The 15,128-nt window shown below is 34.7% G+C and overlaps 1 protein-coding gene across 1 annotated transcript in view; it reads left to right on the top strand.

Moving 5' to 3' along the window:
- TBK1 (TANK binding kinase 1) overlaps positions 1 to 14,816 on the top strand; it is a 40,987-nt gene extending 26,171 nt beyond the window's left edge. The window contains exons 9-21 of the mRNA XM_024736947.1: positions 381 to 577; positions 1,432 to 1,490; positions 1,883 to 1,974; positions 3,461 to 3,562; positions 4,380 to 4,458; positions 6,584 to 6,705; positions 6,804 to 6,880; positions 7,480 to 7,519; positions 8,019 to 8,120; positions 8,244 to 8,340; positions 8,735 to 8,841; positions 9,072 to 9,143; positions 12,696 to 14,816. Of these exons, the coding sequence (XP_024592715.1) occupies positions 381 to 577; positions 1,432 to 1,490; positions 1,883 to 1,974; positions 3,461 to 3,562; positions 4,380 to 4,458; positions 6,584 to 6,705; positions 6,804 to 6,880; positions 7,480 to 7,519; positions 8,019 to 8,120; positions 8,244 to 8,340; positions 8,735 to 8,841; positions 9,072 to 9,143; positions 12,696 to 12,747 (1,198 nt within the window). The 3' untranslated portion in view covers positions 12,748 to 14,816. The remainder of the gene's footprint in view (positions 1 to 380; positions 578 to 1,431; positions 1,491 to 1,882; positions 1,975 to 3,460; positions 3,563 to 4,379; positions 4,459 to 6,583; positions 6,706 to 6,803; positions 6,881 to 7,479; positions 7,520 to 8,018; positions 8,121 to 8,243; positions 8,341 to 8,734; positions 8,842 to 9,071; positions 9,144 to 12,695) is intronic.
- The last annotated feature ends 312 nt before the right edge of the window (positions 14,817 to 15,128 follow it).

Below are 15,128 nucleotides of genomic sequence, written 5' to 3'. Positions count from 1 at the left end.
AGTAACTGAAGGTAATACAACAATTAAGTGGTAAGTGGAAGAACTGGAATTTGAATCTGGCTGTTCTGATTCCAGAGTCTGTGCCCTTAAACTCTCTGCTATATTGGCTCCCTATTATTAAATATTAAAACTCCTGTGTATTGCACATATCCAATATAGGTATCAAACATAAAAATATTTTAGAATTGATTGCTGTATAGGCAGATTATGTGGAATTTAATAGACTTTATAGTATCCACATCAACAAAGCAGCATTTCTGTGGACTGGTCATGATCTAAAGTATCACTGAGAAATAGATGTTGTGGCCCTCGTTAAAAAAATTTTTTTTACCTCTTTTTTTATCCCAATTATGTTGTCCTTTTGGATTTTTCTCACACAGTGCTACTGTATTTCATGAACTGGTGTATAAACAGACCAAAATTATTTCTTCAAATCAAGAACTTATATATGAAGGACGACGTTTAGTTCTAGAACCTGGAAGACTGGCACAACATTTCCCTAAAACTGCTGATGAAAATCCCATCTTTGTAGTAAGCCGGGAACCTCTGAGTACAATAGGATTGATATATGAAAAAAGTAAGTTGGGATTTTTCGTATTGTTCTTACTAGCCATTTAAAAAACAAAAAAAACCCTGAGAATTCCCTGGCGGTACAGGGGTAGGATTCCACACTCTCACTGCTGAGGGCCCAGGTTCAATCCCTGGTCAGGGAACTAAGATCCCACAAGCCATGCGGCATGGCCAAAAGGAAAAAAACTGTAAAAATGATTGTCATCTTCAAAAAGTCGACTGATGATGACATTAATGTACAACTTTTATAAATATTAAAATTTTGTAAGTTAATTAGAGTAGTAGTAAAATTTAAAACCCTGTGTGCAACAAAATTTGACGTTAAATATTTTGTTTATAAAATGGTAAAATAGTTCGTCATATATGTTTTACTGTAGCTCTCTGCTTTTAGTATTTTACTAACACTCAAAATAACCTTTTGTATCATAAATCTCAGCAAATATTTATTGTTTCCAGGGTGAGTAGGACACTTTTCCAGGCTTTGAAGTTTAAGAAAAATTAGATCTGCATTTTGGAATCTTTTAAATTACTAATTCTAGTGGTGAAAAAAAATTACCTGGAGTTTTATATTTCTGTTTAGATCTTGGGATTTGATTTAGATTTAAAGAAAAGCATTGAGCTTGTTATGTTGGAATATATTTAAGAAAAAGAAATGAAACTCCTTAGAAATAGTGCAGGAAATTTGTTAAGGAATGAGCATTTTGTTCAAGTGGTTTTCTTTAACCAGGAAAAGAACATTAAAGAGTTTTACCACTAACATTTAATTTAGAGGTAATTTAGAGGTTAATGTTTAATTTGGAGGTTGATGTATGAAGGATGAAATAATTCATAATTTTTTATTTCTGATTTTAATTATTTCAGTTTCCCTCCCTAAAGTACATCCACGTTATGATTTAGATGGGGATGCCAGCATGGCTAAGGTTAGTATTTAATTAAATGACTATATAGACATTTGAATTAAAATTATCTTATTAATAGTAGAAGCAATAAAAGGTGTATCTTTATATACACCTATGTAATTTAGGAAATTATTCATTTAGATTTTTACCCATGACAAATTTTTGTGTTCTTTCTTCTTTGTATCCTTTCTTGAACTCATACGAAAATTTTCTCCATTGAGACAGTGCATTTTTACCATTATGTTTATTTAAAATTTTTATTGTGGTTATATCTGTCTTTAGCTTTTAGAAATTAGTAGCTTACTGTGTTTTTAATGATAAAAACACAAAAGCTTGAAAATTTTATGTGAAAGTTTTTCTTACCCTGTACCACAGTGAGCACCAAATATTGACACTTTGTATTTCTTCATTAGGCAGTAACAGGAGTTGTGTGTTATGCCTGTAGAATTGCCAGTACCTTGCTGCTTTATCAGGAATTAATGCGAAAGGGGATACGATGGTTGATGTAAGTAATGGATTGAAATTTGAAAATTGATCTTCGCATAGGCCTCATTAAATAACTGGTAATCATCCCATCATTGATGCTTTACCTCTTCAGACTAGGTAGGGTCACGTGTATGATTTTTATTATAATACATTTGTTTCAGTTTACAAAACGTTTAGCAGCTGTTTTTTGTTTTTTTTTTTTCATTTGATTCCTACAAAAACCTTATGAGACAGATAGGACAAATAGTATCTGAATTTTAAAATTGAGAAAAAAAAATTAGAAAAATATAGGATTTCCCAGGTTGTCCAGTGGTTAGCATTTGGCGCTTTCACTCCCGTGGCCCCGTGGCCCTAAGAAACGTTTTGTGGATGAATATATAATATGTCATCTTTCCGTCTGATAGAAATGGAGAATGAATGGTCTCTTAAGAATCGTGCCTCTAGTTCTATACAACATCATTTGAAGTGTTTCAGTTTTATACACACAATAATGGACTCAACAGTGCCCTTAGGCTTTAATGCTTGTGACAGTTTACGGTTACCCACCTCACACCTGTCCTTCCGTTCTCGAACAAACAGATATGAAGCATTTCATCATTCTTGTTGTTCTGCTGCTGCTTCTAAGAAGAAAAAAGTATAAGGCTCTTTTTTTTTTCTATCACGTTTATGTTAAACCCATAAATTTATGCTTATAATTTTTTTTATGTGTTCACATATCCAGTTTGTAAGCCTATGCTTTTCTCTTTCCATTAAGAAGCCTTTTTGTTTTTACTAAATGGTTTTTGGAAAAATCTAAGTGTTGACTCCATTTATTTTCATAGCATTGTTGCTAATAGTTCTTGTTTTCTCTTGCTGCTGCTATCTACTCCAGTCGCTGCTCCATGAAGCTTTTGTTTCTTTTACTTATTAGCTTTTAGTTCAATAAGTCATGAGAAAATACTTTTTCACGTAGACCACTGTTGGCAAACTTTTTTAGTTAGTAAATATGTTAGACTTTGTGGACTGCAAATTCTGTTTTCATTTTGTTTTTACAACCTTTAAAAATGTAAATACCTTTCTTAGCAGAAACAGGCATCAGTCCTTAGTTTGTTGGCCCTTGATATAGATCAGAAGGTCTTCAATTATATTATATACTGTGTCATCCTGCTTAAGTATAAATCAGACAGTAGTCTACTATGAGCATTAAAAATTAATTCTGGTGGTATAAAATGTAATGCTGTTCAGCTTATTTGTGTGCTTGTAGATTAGTTTTATTCCTTAATATAATTTTAATGCCTTAGATTTCTAAACTGTTACCCTGATAAGTGGTAATGGTTTTGTACCCTGGTTAGGTATAAAGCGTCACAGAGATGCTTTCAGTAGTAAAAAGTGAATTGGCTTTCATAATGAATCAAGACTTAAGAAGTTTGTCTGAACAGAAAGTAGTACAGCAGTGTAATTAGTGAAAGGCAAGAGAAAACAAATAATTCTTTAGATAAACTAATGGGAATATTATTATTTTTTAGAGAATTAGTTAAAGATGATTATAATGAAACTGTTCACAAAAAGACGGAAGTTGTGATCACATTAGATTTCTGCATCAGAAACATTGAAAAGACTGTGAAAGTGTAAGTAGACTACTTCCTTACTAATAGTGGTTAAAATGTCAATGATTTTCCATTTCTGTTTAGTTTGTTTAGTTATCCTTGGCATGATATAGCATGCTCTGCAAGTCTTTCTATTAAGGGACAACCTTAGATTAAGTCACTTCCTCATAAGGGCAAAAATACTCAGTCATTTCAGTAAGAAATGAGTACCATCTTTTTGGTGGCATTTTCTCCTTCCCTTTGAAAAGGAAAAGGAATCTGAAATAGAAACATCTCATTTTTTTTACCTTGCAAAGCAGACAACTCTGCATAGGAAAATATAAAACCTGTGATCAAAGGAAGTAGGAAGAGGTATTCTAGAACCCTATTTGGGTAGTATTTTTAGAATTTGGAGATTACTTTTAGTTTACTCTTCCTTATTAATCTTACCCCTGAGAATGCCTTTTTGAAACAATGATATTTTAAACTGCCTTGTTCCTAGGCTATACTATTGGTACTGCACAGGAAATATAATAAGTGAAACTAGTATATACTCTTGACCTCCATTATTTCCGAAATCTAGTATTTCGACTATTATCCTGACATAAGACTGAAATAAAGTTGTCTTTTATAGTTTATCTCTTAATATGCAAATTTATAAGCAGAAGTGTATAAAATCCCTTCTTTACGGAGACATCAAGTTTTTTGGGATCTGTTGCTTATAGGCTTTGCATTCAGTATTCTATTGTTAAATAGTTATGATAATAACTCAAATATAATTTATAAAACATCTTTTAAAATCTATGCTCATGTAAAATTTTATGCTCATTTAATTTTTCTGTACTTGTTTTTCATACAGATATGAAAAGTTGATGAAGATCAACCTAGAAGCAGCAGAGTTAGGTGAAATTTCAGACATACACACCAAACTGTTGAGAGTGAGTATTTACAAAATTTTGACAATCGTGAGCTCATAATCTGTTCCTTTGCTGGCAAGATTAGATCCGAACTTTCCTAGAAACATGATGTACCTAAAGATCTCCAGAGAAAGAACAGCCTTTTCCCAACTTAAGGAACACTACTTTTTAAATAGACATGATATTGCAGCCAATTGATTTATTAATAGTTTTACTTATTACCCCCTTAATGTTGGTCCTTCAGGTTGCTTGCTACTTCTCACACTTTTATGTAATGCTGTAAAAAATAACTTTGTCCATAAAATATTTTCCATATTTTAGAAGTGTAAGGTAGCACATTCTTAACATTAATGTTAAAGAAGACATAAAGCATGAAAAGCAAGATATGTATTTGACTATATAAGAATTTAAGGGGCTTCCCTTGGTGACACAGTGGTTAAGAATCCACCTGCCAATGCAGGGGACACAGGTTTGAGGCCTGGTCCAAGAAGATCCCACATGCTGTGGAACAGCTAAGCCCGTGCACACAACTACTGAGCCTGTGCTCTAGAGCCCACCAGCCACAACTGCTGAGCCTGCGTGCCACAGCTACTGAAGCCCGTGCGCCTAGAGCCCGTGCTCCACCACAATAAGAAGTCCACATACTGCAACGAAGATGAGCCCTCGCTCACCGCAAGTAGAGAAAGCCCGCGTGCAGCAACGAAGATCCAATGCAGCCAAAAATAAATAAATAAAATAAATTTTAAAAATAAATTAAAAAAAAAGAATTTAAGATCTCTATATGTTTTTTGTTTTGGTTTGGTTTTTTCTTTTTTTTTTTTTTCCTTTTTGGCCGCACCACGCGGCTTGTAGGATCTGAGTTCCCCAGCCAGGGATTGAACCTGGGCCCTTGGCAGTGAAAGTGTGGAGTCCTAACCACTGGACCACCAGGGAATTCCCAAGATGTCTTAAGTTAAAAAAAATAATATTAAAAAACAAATAAATTGAGAAAATGAGATAAAGGATTTTTTTATATATATGAAAATAGCTCATACAAATGCATAAGGAAAACATTAAATCTGCAGTAAATAGAGAACATTTAGAAATGATTTAAAAATGAATAGATCTAAGTGAAACTCTTGGAAAAAAAAGTTCAACCACAAGAGTAATAGAAAATTGCGTATTATAACAGTAAGATACCATTTTGTCTTTCAAATTAGCAAGGCTTTAAGAATTATATATAATGCCAGTGCTAACACGAGCGGAATGCAAAGGGCGCTCTTGTTTGTTGCTAGTAGCAGCATAATCCACCACTTAAAACTTAATTTGAGGGCTTCCCTGGTGGCGCAGTGGTTGAGAGTCCGCCTGCAGATGCAGGGGACACGGGTTCATGCCCCAGTCCAGGAAGATCCCACATGCCGCGGAGCGGCTGGGCCCGTGAGCCATGGCCACTGAGCCTGTGTGTCCGGAGCCTGTGCTCCACAACGGGAGAGGCCACAACAGTGAGAGGCCCGCGTACTGCAAAAAAAAAAAAAGTATTTTCTATGTTTTTAAAAAAAATATTAGATGTAAGCAATGTTTTATAAAATATATTTTATATAAGATTTTTTTTAATTAATTTATTTTTGGCTGCATTGGGTCTTCATTGCTGTGTGTGGGCTTTCTCTAGTTGTGGCAAGTGGGGGCCACTCTTCACTGCAGTGCACGGGCTTCTCATTGCAGTGGCTTCTCTTGTTGCAGATCCCAGGCTCTAGGTGCACGTGCGTCAGTAGTTGTGGCATGCGGACTCAGTAGTTATGGCTCGTGGGCTCTAGAGCGCAGGGCTTGGTAGTTGTGGCGCACGGGCTTAGTTGCTCCACAGCATGTGGGATCTTCCCAGACCAGGGCATGAACCCATTTCTCCTGCATTGGCAGGCAGATTCTTAACCACTGTGCCACCAGGGAAGCCCTATAAAATATATTAATAGTCATGTTTTATTATCATATTGTACTCTTGGTGGAATATAACCTAAGCAACTGCCCTTGCATTTAAAGATAAAAATAATTATTCTGACTTTGAACTGAAGTAATCTACAAAAGAAATGTTATTCAAACTTTAGGCTCCATTGGCATTGTGATGATCATTTCTGATTTTTGGTAATCTGGATCTGAAATTGGTTTTATTTAGCTTTCCAGTTCTCAGGGAACAATAGAAACCAGTCTTCAGGATATTGAAAGCAAATTATCTCCAGGTGGATTGCTGGCAGATACATGGACCCATCAAGAAGGCACTCATCCAAAAGATAGACAGTAGGTTATAACTGCATTGGCAGTTTCTGCTCTTACTATTAAATGTCCTTTTTCACATTGACTCAGTTAATTTATTTGGATTTTTCTTTCTTAAATAGTGTAGAAAAGCTACAAGTCCTGTTAAACTGCATCACAGAGATTTACTATCAGTTCAAAAAAGACAAAGCAGAACGTAGTGAGTAAAATTTTCCATTTGTTAATCTGAGTCAGCCCTACTAGTTGTAATTCGGTTGAATTAATTTGGTATATTTGTAAGGGTGTCTACATAAGTTATTTATTTCAGAGACTTGGTTCTGTCAGGGAAGAGGTTGAATGTATTAAAAATTATCCTTAAAACCAACCTTTTGAGTATTTCAAATCAGGGATCAGAACTCTGAAACCTCTAGAGTACACGCACGTAATGGAAAGGAATGAGATTGGCCCGTGGAAACTGAGGGGGACTAGAGAGGAGGACCCCCACCCCCATGTGAAGGGGAGAGCCACTAGTCAGATTCACCTGATTGTTTTTCCAGTGTTCCTAGGCCTCAAGAGAAGCTAGAAATAGACTTTATTAGAAATATCCTGATTTTAAAATGTTGGCAGTTAATTTTTTTTTTAACATTAGCACTGTACAGACCAAATAAAAGCATTTGTGGGCAGTATCTACCCATGGGTCAGAAGTTTGTGACATCTGCTTTAAACTCTTAGCCTTTATGAAGTAATAATCTCAAAAAAAAATTGCATGTGATTTTATGATTCTACATTTACAAGAGTAATACATATTCTTATTTTTAGGACTAGCTTATAATGAAGAACAAATCCACAAATTTGATAAGTAAGTGTCCAGATTATGTTTAATAATTATTTTTGGTTATGTTTCTTCTTAACGTTGGAATTAATCATAATAAAAAATACATTTTATTCTTGGCTTTATAGAATTGTTACTGTATGTGCACATATTTGAGGCCCACTCATCTGGCCCCTGGTTGAGAGGTTACTGAGATGGGAGAGTAAGAGGGCAGTCTTCTTCTGCCTTCTGTGCTCTGATTGCAGAAGGACAGATAATGGAGAACATAGGCAAGGGCAGACTTAACCACCTCCTTAACCTTAACCTCATTTGATAAATAGTTTTTGACCATTCTCTACTATCAACTTTCTTTTTCTCCTCTTGCTGCTATAATGTCTGTCTTGGAAACCTTAGGCTTTCTACCATAAATATTCTAAACCCACAACAGTCATTAGAGGAAATAAATTTCATATATTTGAAAATTCTTTAATATTGGAAATAGAAACAGTGACATTGGTTTAAGCCTCTGATTATTTCTAAATTACAGGCAAAAACTGTATTATCATGCAACAAAAGCTATGACCCACTTTACAGATGAATGTGTTAAAAAGTATGAGGCTTTTTTGGATAAGTCAGAAGACTGGATGAGGTAAGTAAACTTTCTGGGGGGTGATTAGTGGTTGTCTGCACAATATATAATTTAATGTATATTATATATTTTAAGTAAAAATAATATTAGACTGCTTATTAATTGGTTCTTTTTGGTTTTCAGAAAGATGCTTCATCTTAGGAAACAGTTATTATCCCTAACTAATCAGTGTTTTGATATTGAAGAAGAAGTATCAAAGTATCAAGACTATACTAATGAGGTATAGCTTCAAAATTATCTAGAAAAAAAAAGGCTTTTTCCTACTAGGAAAAATAAAATTCTTCTAAGTTTATATCTGATAATGATTGAGAAGAGGGAAATAGGGTATAATATGCCTATATTCAGCTCTGCTTGCCCACTTGTGGTATGTATTTTGAGCCAAGTTTTAAGATGTTTTACAGTGAAAAACATCTGATAGACCATTTTTTTAAATCATCTATAAGCAAAGTTTTTCTTAAAAAGTTTTAAGTATTATCTCATTGATGGTTTTGAAATTAAAACTTAAAGCTTTAAAGGACTTATTAAAACCTGTAACATTTGATATAAGATCTGTAGTAAGTATTCTGTTCTGTGATTGATATGGTTTTTTTGTTTGTTTGTTTTTGATGTTTTAGTTACAAGAAACTTTGCCACAGAAAATGTTTGCAGCCTCCAGTGGAATCAAACATACCATGACCCCAATTTATCCATGTTCTAACACATTAGTAGAAATGACTCTTGGGTAAGAAATTTATTATTTGGTAACTGTAGTGTTTCCATTTGTTTTTATTTCATTTTGTGATCTTGCTCTTTTATTTTGAAATGTTTATATTTGTTATGAATACATTTGCTAATATTATTTAATGACTTAGATCAATCTAGAGAACTAAACATACTATATATAAATATATCTGTAAAACACTTGAATACTTTTTTTGAGCACAGGTACTTTTATCTTTATTTTGAATATAGTATGAAGAAATTAAAGGAAGAAATGGAAGGGGTAGTTAAAGAACTTGCTGAAAATAATCATATTTTAGAAAGGTGAGTAATAAAAAGATCATTCTGCCCTGTAATTATACATGCAATTGAGTACATAAACATACATCTATACTTGTATCTGTCTGTCTTCCTGTATCAGTAGATTAAGCAATGGGAAAGGAATATTAAGTCAGAACCCTTAGGTTTTGTGAATTTCATGGTGCCTTTTAATGTGTTTGGGGTTCTTTCGATAAAGACAAGTCAACTGTGATTGATTCCATTTTATAGAAGCACTGGTTAATAGAATTCTTTGAATCAGTCTGTGAAAACGACAATCTTTTGCACATTTTTCAAAACATTTTCTCATAAAGAATTATCATTTTCAATTCTGGATTCAGAGTTGCTTAGGAGATGCCAGCACTCTGATCAGTGCTGTGTAACTCAGAGCCCTCTGAATCCCTCCTTGCACGTGAGCGCCGTCTGTTCATGGAGTTCTTTGAGGAGCTGAGTGTCTGCTTATCTCCAGAATCCTAATAGATCAAGGAGAAAGAGAGTTGGAAAATGTACAGAGCCAATAAAGCCACTTTGGTGGCTGTTTCCTTGTCTGGGTTCCTCAGAGAAGTTAAGTCCTATTTGGCCCATGAATAGGAGCCTTCTCTTTCCAGCCCTTAGGTGCTTCTCCACAGGTCCTCTCACCCGCAAGATATTAATGCAAGGATTTCACATTTATGTGGTGGTTTGTACACTTGAAGGGCACTTTCACGCTGCATGGCCTCACTAAGCGTGCATTCCAGCCTTGCATTCCAGGGCACAGCAGATAGTCCTTCTCCATGTTCCACAGGTGTTGACGTTCATACCTGAAAAGATGAACTGGAGCTGGAACCCAGCCTCCTATCTCCCCACTAGCCCTGTTCTCTCAAATAAAAGACCAAACATGTTCATAAGGCTTGGAAAGATTAAATGTCAGGAAATCACATGATATTTGACCTACATGCAGAAAGTTATCGGGCGCTTCTACAGTATTATCGATTTTTTTAAATGAATTTATTGAATTGGTAAAAAAAATGTTTAAACAATATATAATTGTAAAAATTGAAATAAAAGACCCCACCTCCTCTTTCTCATACCTCCCCACTCCCACAGAAGTGATGACTATTAATAGTTTGTTGTGCATATGTGTTTTATAAGAATGGAATCATTCTGTTCATACTAGTTCAGTCTCACTTTTTTCACTTAAGGCTGTATATCAAGGGTACTTTTTCATATCCATACATATAGCTCTATTTTTCTCATTTTCAGCAGCTGCCTGATATCCTAGTGTATGGATCTGCCATATCAATTTGTGCATCCCTATTTGTTGGGCATTTAAGTTGTTTCTAATTTTTCACAATTACAAAACATGCTTCAGTGAACATACTTGTATATATACCTTCATTTGCTTGTGTAAGAATTTTTGAAAGGTTGCCTTCTTGATGTTTCTAGATGTGGAGTTGTTGGGTCAAAGGGTATGCACATTTGAAATTTTTTTATATATATATAAATTTATTTATTTATTTTTTTAGGGCTGCATTGGGTCTTTGTTGCTGCGCCTGGGCTTTCTCTAGTTTCAGTGGGTGGGGGCTAGTCTTCATTGCGGTGCGCAGGCTTCTCATTGTGATGGCTTCTCTTTTGGAGCACGGGCTCTAGGCACATGGGCTTCAGTAGTTGTGGCGTGCAGGCTCAGTAGTTGTGGTGCATGGACTTAGTTGCTCTGCAGCACGTGGGATCTTCCCAGACCAGGGCTCAAACCCGTGTTCCCTGCATTGGCAGGCGGATTCTTAACCACTGCACCACCAGGGAAGACCCCGCACATTTGAATTTTGATAGGCATTGTTAGTTTGTCCTCTAAAAGGCTTGTTACAGTCCCATTGTCAACACTGAATGTTATCAGTTTTTTAGATGTTTGCCAATTTGTTTAAGTAGAAACCAACATCTTGTTTTAATCTTGTTTTAATATGCATATCTTTGGTTAATAGTGATGTCAAACATCTTTTTATAGGTTTATTCAATTTTTTTTCTGTGAATTGCCTATTAGGTTTTAAAGTATTTTTCCTTTTGGTTTCCTATTGGTCTATAGCATCCACATAGTAATTATCTAACTTTTTATAAATTTATGCAGTTTATAGTTTCTTCACAACTTTAGCTAAATCCTAAATTTATTCTGAAAGGCTAAAGATTAGCAAGTAGAAAAGACTATTAAAATATGTTTTAACAAAATTTTATATTGAATCACATGTTTTGTGGAATAAAATCCCCACTTCCCAAAGCATGTGCAATAAGTCATGTCTTATTTGCAGGCTTGACAATACATGGGTAATCAGACATGGCAGAATCATAACTTAAATGACCACTTAAGGATTTGTGCCAGAACTAGTAATAGAAGCCAGGTCTTGTGCATTGTCTCCATATGGATATCTATCACTTCAGATTTTTTTGTATCTAAAATAACTTAACATCATCCTTCCCAACTCAGTCTCCCCTGTAATTTACTCATCTTCTTCCCCTTTCTCCTCCTACCATGAACATAGATTATTTTATTTTATTATTTATTTTTTTAATGAATTTATTTATTTTTGACTGCGTTGGGTCTTCATTGCTGCATGGGCTGTCTCTAGCTGCGGCGAGTTGGGGCTACTCTTCATTGCGGTGCGCGGGCTTCTTATTGCTGTGGCTTCTCTTGTTGCAGAGCACAGGCTCTAGGCATGCGGGCTCTGTAGTTGTGGCTCGCGGGCTTTAGAGCACAGGCTCAGTAGTTGTGGCGCATGGGCTTAGTTGCTCTGCAGCATGTGGGATCTTCCCAGACTGTGATCAAACCCCTGCGTTGGCAGGCAGATTCTTAACCACTGTGCCACCAGGCAAGTCCCCATAAATTATTTTAGACACTCACTCTTCTTTACTCCCTTTCATCAAGTTTGGTAATCTTCCTTCAAACGTTTCTGTGTTCCCCCTCATCAACCTCATTTAGATCTCCTTTCCCCCTACCTTGTGAGCCATGATAATAATCTACTACCTATTTCCCTAACCAGTTCTTCCCATCTGTCATGGGTTTTACAGCCAAAGTAATATTCCCAAATACTGATCTAATCATACCACTCCCTTGGCTCAAAAATTTCTAAATTCCTGTTACCTAAAAAGTCAAGTCTAAATTCATACTTGAATTAAAAGAATATAATAGTCTGGCCCCAGCCTAATCACCCAACTTTATTTTCCACTGTTCCTCCAAGTAACATTCTGTTTTAGCAAGATTCCATTCCTTACTGTCTCTGACTCCCAACTCCACATCTTTGCTTATAAATGCCACCCCACCAAAAGAAATTATCCAGCTCTTTCTAACACTTTCTAGATTACATTACTCCCCCATTTTCTCTTAAGAAGTCTTCCCAAGCCACTGAGTTGTATTTCTTCACATATTTATGATAGTGGCACTGTGTTTCAGTAAGAAATAGAGCAAATTATAGTTTGTTAACTCTTTAAAAATAATAATTTATTCCTCTGAAAAGTATTTGATATTCTTTAAAATGTTGGAGGCCAAATAAATGACTCTTTTGAGATCGCCTTTTTTCTTTTGTGTTTTAGATTTGGCTCTTTAACCATGGACGGTGGCCTTCGCAATGTTGACTGTCTATAGCTTTATAAGAAGTTTGAGGCAAGTTTCAGTTTGCACAAGAAAATAATGTTGCGGCATTAAATGAATGCCTCTGTAGGTGGTCTCTTGTTTCTACATTTCACTATTGGATGTGGTCATGTAAATATGTACAATACTGTAAATACATAAAAAATATATAAATTTTTGGCTGCTAAGATGTAATTTTACTTTTTAACATTTATAATTATATGAGGACATTTGACCTCAGTGAGCACTGAGAAGAAAGCCATGACCGATACGTTGAGATACTTACTGATCCTCGACTCTTCTGAGTAAGGCCAGCTAAGTCATATATCTCTGACTGCCTACTGGAAACATTTTTAAGTGGAAACAAAATTGGCATCCTTACAAATCAGTAAAGGCTGATTGTTAACACGTTTATAAGTGATAGAATGGAGAGGTAGCTTTTGTGAGTGGGGAGCAGAACCGAACCACTGTTTTACTAGGATCACAGTTTTTTTGAGAAGGATAAAGTGGCATTATCCTAGTTATCCTTGTATCTGTTTAATTTCAGGTAAATTATTGAGCAAAATTTTTAAAGTGATTTAATTATTAAAAACTGTTCATTTTTATTTTGGCCATAAATGTATAATTGTCATAAAAATTTTAGGATCATTTCAACTGTTTTAAGCTGTATATTTCTTCTTTACTTTAATTCTGCTTACTAGTTTATGAAGGAGTATCAATAAATTTCTCAGTTGTAATGTAAAGAGTTTGTATTTTTCTGTGTACAACAGTTTGAGAAACAAAAGTTATCTTTTGAAAAATAATATGGGTGGTAATGGTAAATTATCCTTAGAAATTACACGAGGGGCAATTTTGTGACTCTTCTAAACCCACTGATTCCAAGTTTAGTAGAAGTTCTTTCGTAAATTCATAAATGTATGCTATACAAATCCAAAAGGAGCCTTCTCTTTGAAAAATATTCGCAGAGTTCTAGACTAAAGGATTGTGCTCAATGAGAAATTATTTTGCCCAAGAAGGATTTGGTTTTAGTGTTGGTTTCTGACTTCTTAGATGACTGAAGTATGATCACGTACAACCTGTATATCATAAACAGATCATGTCCTAAGTAGTAAATAAATTTGGCTGTCATGAACATTGGAAAACTGAAAACGGATTAGGATGTCATTTGAAATCTCAAATTGATGCATCATTGTAGTAGGGAATTTTAAGTGTCACATGTATACATTATAGAAATAAATGCATGGGTCAATGACGTTACTTTTATAAATACAGTTATCCCCTGTCAAAAACTGTTTAGTCTGAGAGGGTATGGGGCAAGCGGGTATTTAATCCCTTTTAATTTTAATTTTCTATTTGACGATCTAACATCAGTGTCTAATTGTGTAATTTAAATGTTTATATCACGGAACACTAGGTAAAATTTTACTTAAATTTTGTGATCAGTTAATATATTTGCAGATTTCGTTTTTATTTAAGCACCTCTAGAAAAGAACACCAGTAAACAAACCCTTGCTGTGGGGATTGTATATGTGTAAGTTATACTGGTAAGAACAATTCTGTTCCACACTAGTATTAATTAAGACTAACTGTTCTATTCCCCATTACAGCAACATGTAAATCAAGCACTCTTGCTTTCATATTTTACCCTGAAGAATGCATCCTCATTCAAAACACCTTATGTCAGTAAATACATGGTGACGTTGCTCTGCTAACCGAATTTTCAGAGTTACTATGTAAGTGAAATTAGCTTTAAAATAAGTTGCATCTCTAGTTTACTAGCTTCTTTTTTTTCAGTATTGGGATATATTTCCAAAAGACAGGGATTAAAAATATTATATGTAACAAGTAGAAGAGTTAATGGATTTAACTCTTTTTTTGATACTGTCTCTTCTTTTTTAATTGATATAAAGTTGATGTAAAATATTATATAAGTTACAGGTGTACAATATAGTGATTCACGATTTTTAAAGGTTCTACTCCAGTTACAGTTGTTATAAAATATCGTATATTCCTTGTGTTATACAGTATATCCTTGCAGCTTATTTTATACATAGTAGTTTATACCTCTTAATCCCCCACCCGTATCTTGCCCCTCCCTGCTTTCCTTTCCCCACTGGTAATCACTAGTGTGTTCTATCTGTGAGTCTGTTTCTTTTTTACTGTATTTACTAATTTGTTGTATTTTTTAGATTCCACATAAAAGTGATACCATACTGTATTTGTCTTTCTCTGTCTGACTTCTTTCAGTTAGCATGATACCCTCTAAGTCCATCCACATTGTTGCAAACGGTAAAATTTCATGTTTTTTTTATGGCCGAGTACTATTCCATTATTTTTATATATATATATATATATACACACACCATATCTTCTTTATCCATTCATCTGTCAGTTGA

This window comes from Neophocaena asiaeorientalis, unplaced genomic scaffold (assembly GCF_003031525.2).
Source record: "Neophocaena asiaeorientalis asiaeorientalis breed wild unplaced genomic scaffold, Neophocaena_asiaeorientalis_V1.1 scaffold134, whole genome shotgun sequence".
Taxonomy (NCBI): domain Eukaryota; kingdom Metazoa; phylum Chordata; class Mammalia; order Artiodactyla; family Phocoenidae; genus Neophocaena; species Neophocaena asiaeorientalis.
This window is presented reverse-complemented; position numbering and strand designations above follow the sequence as displayed.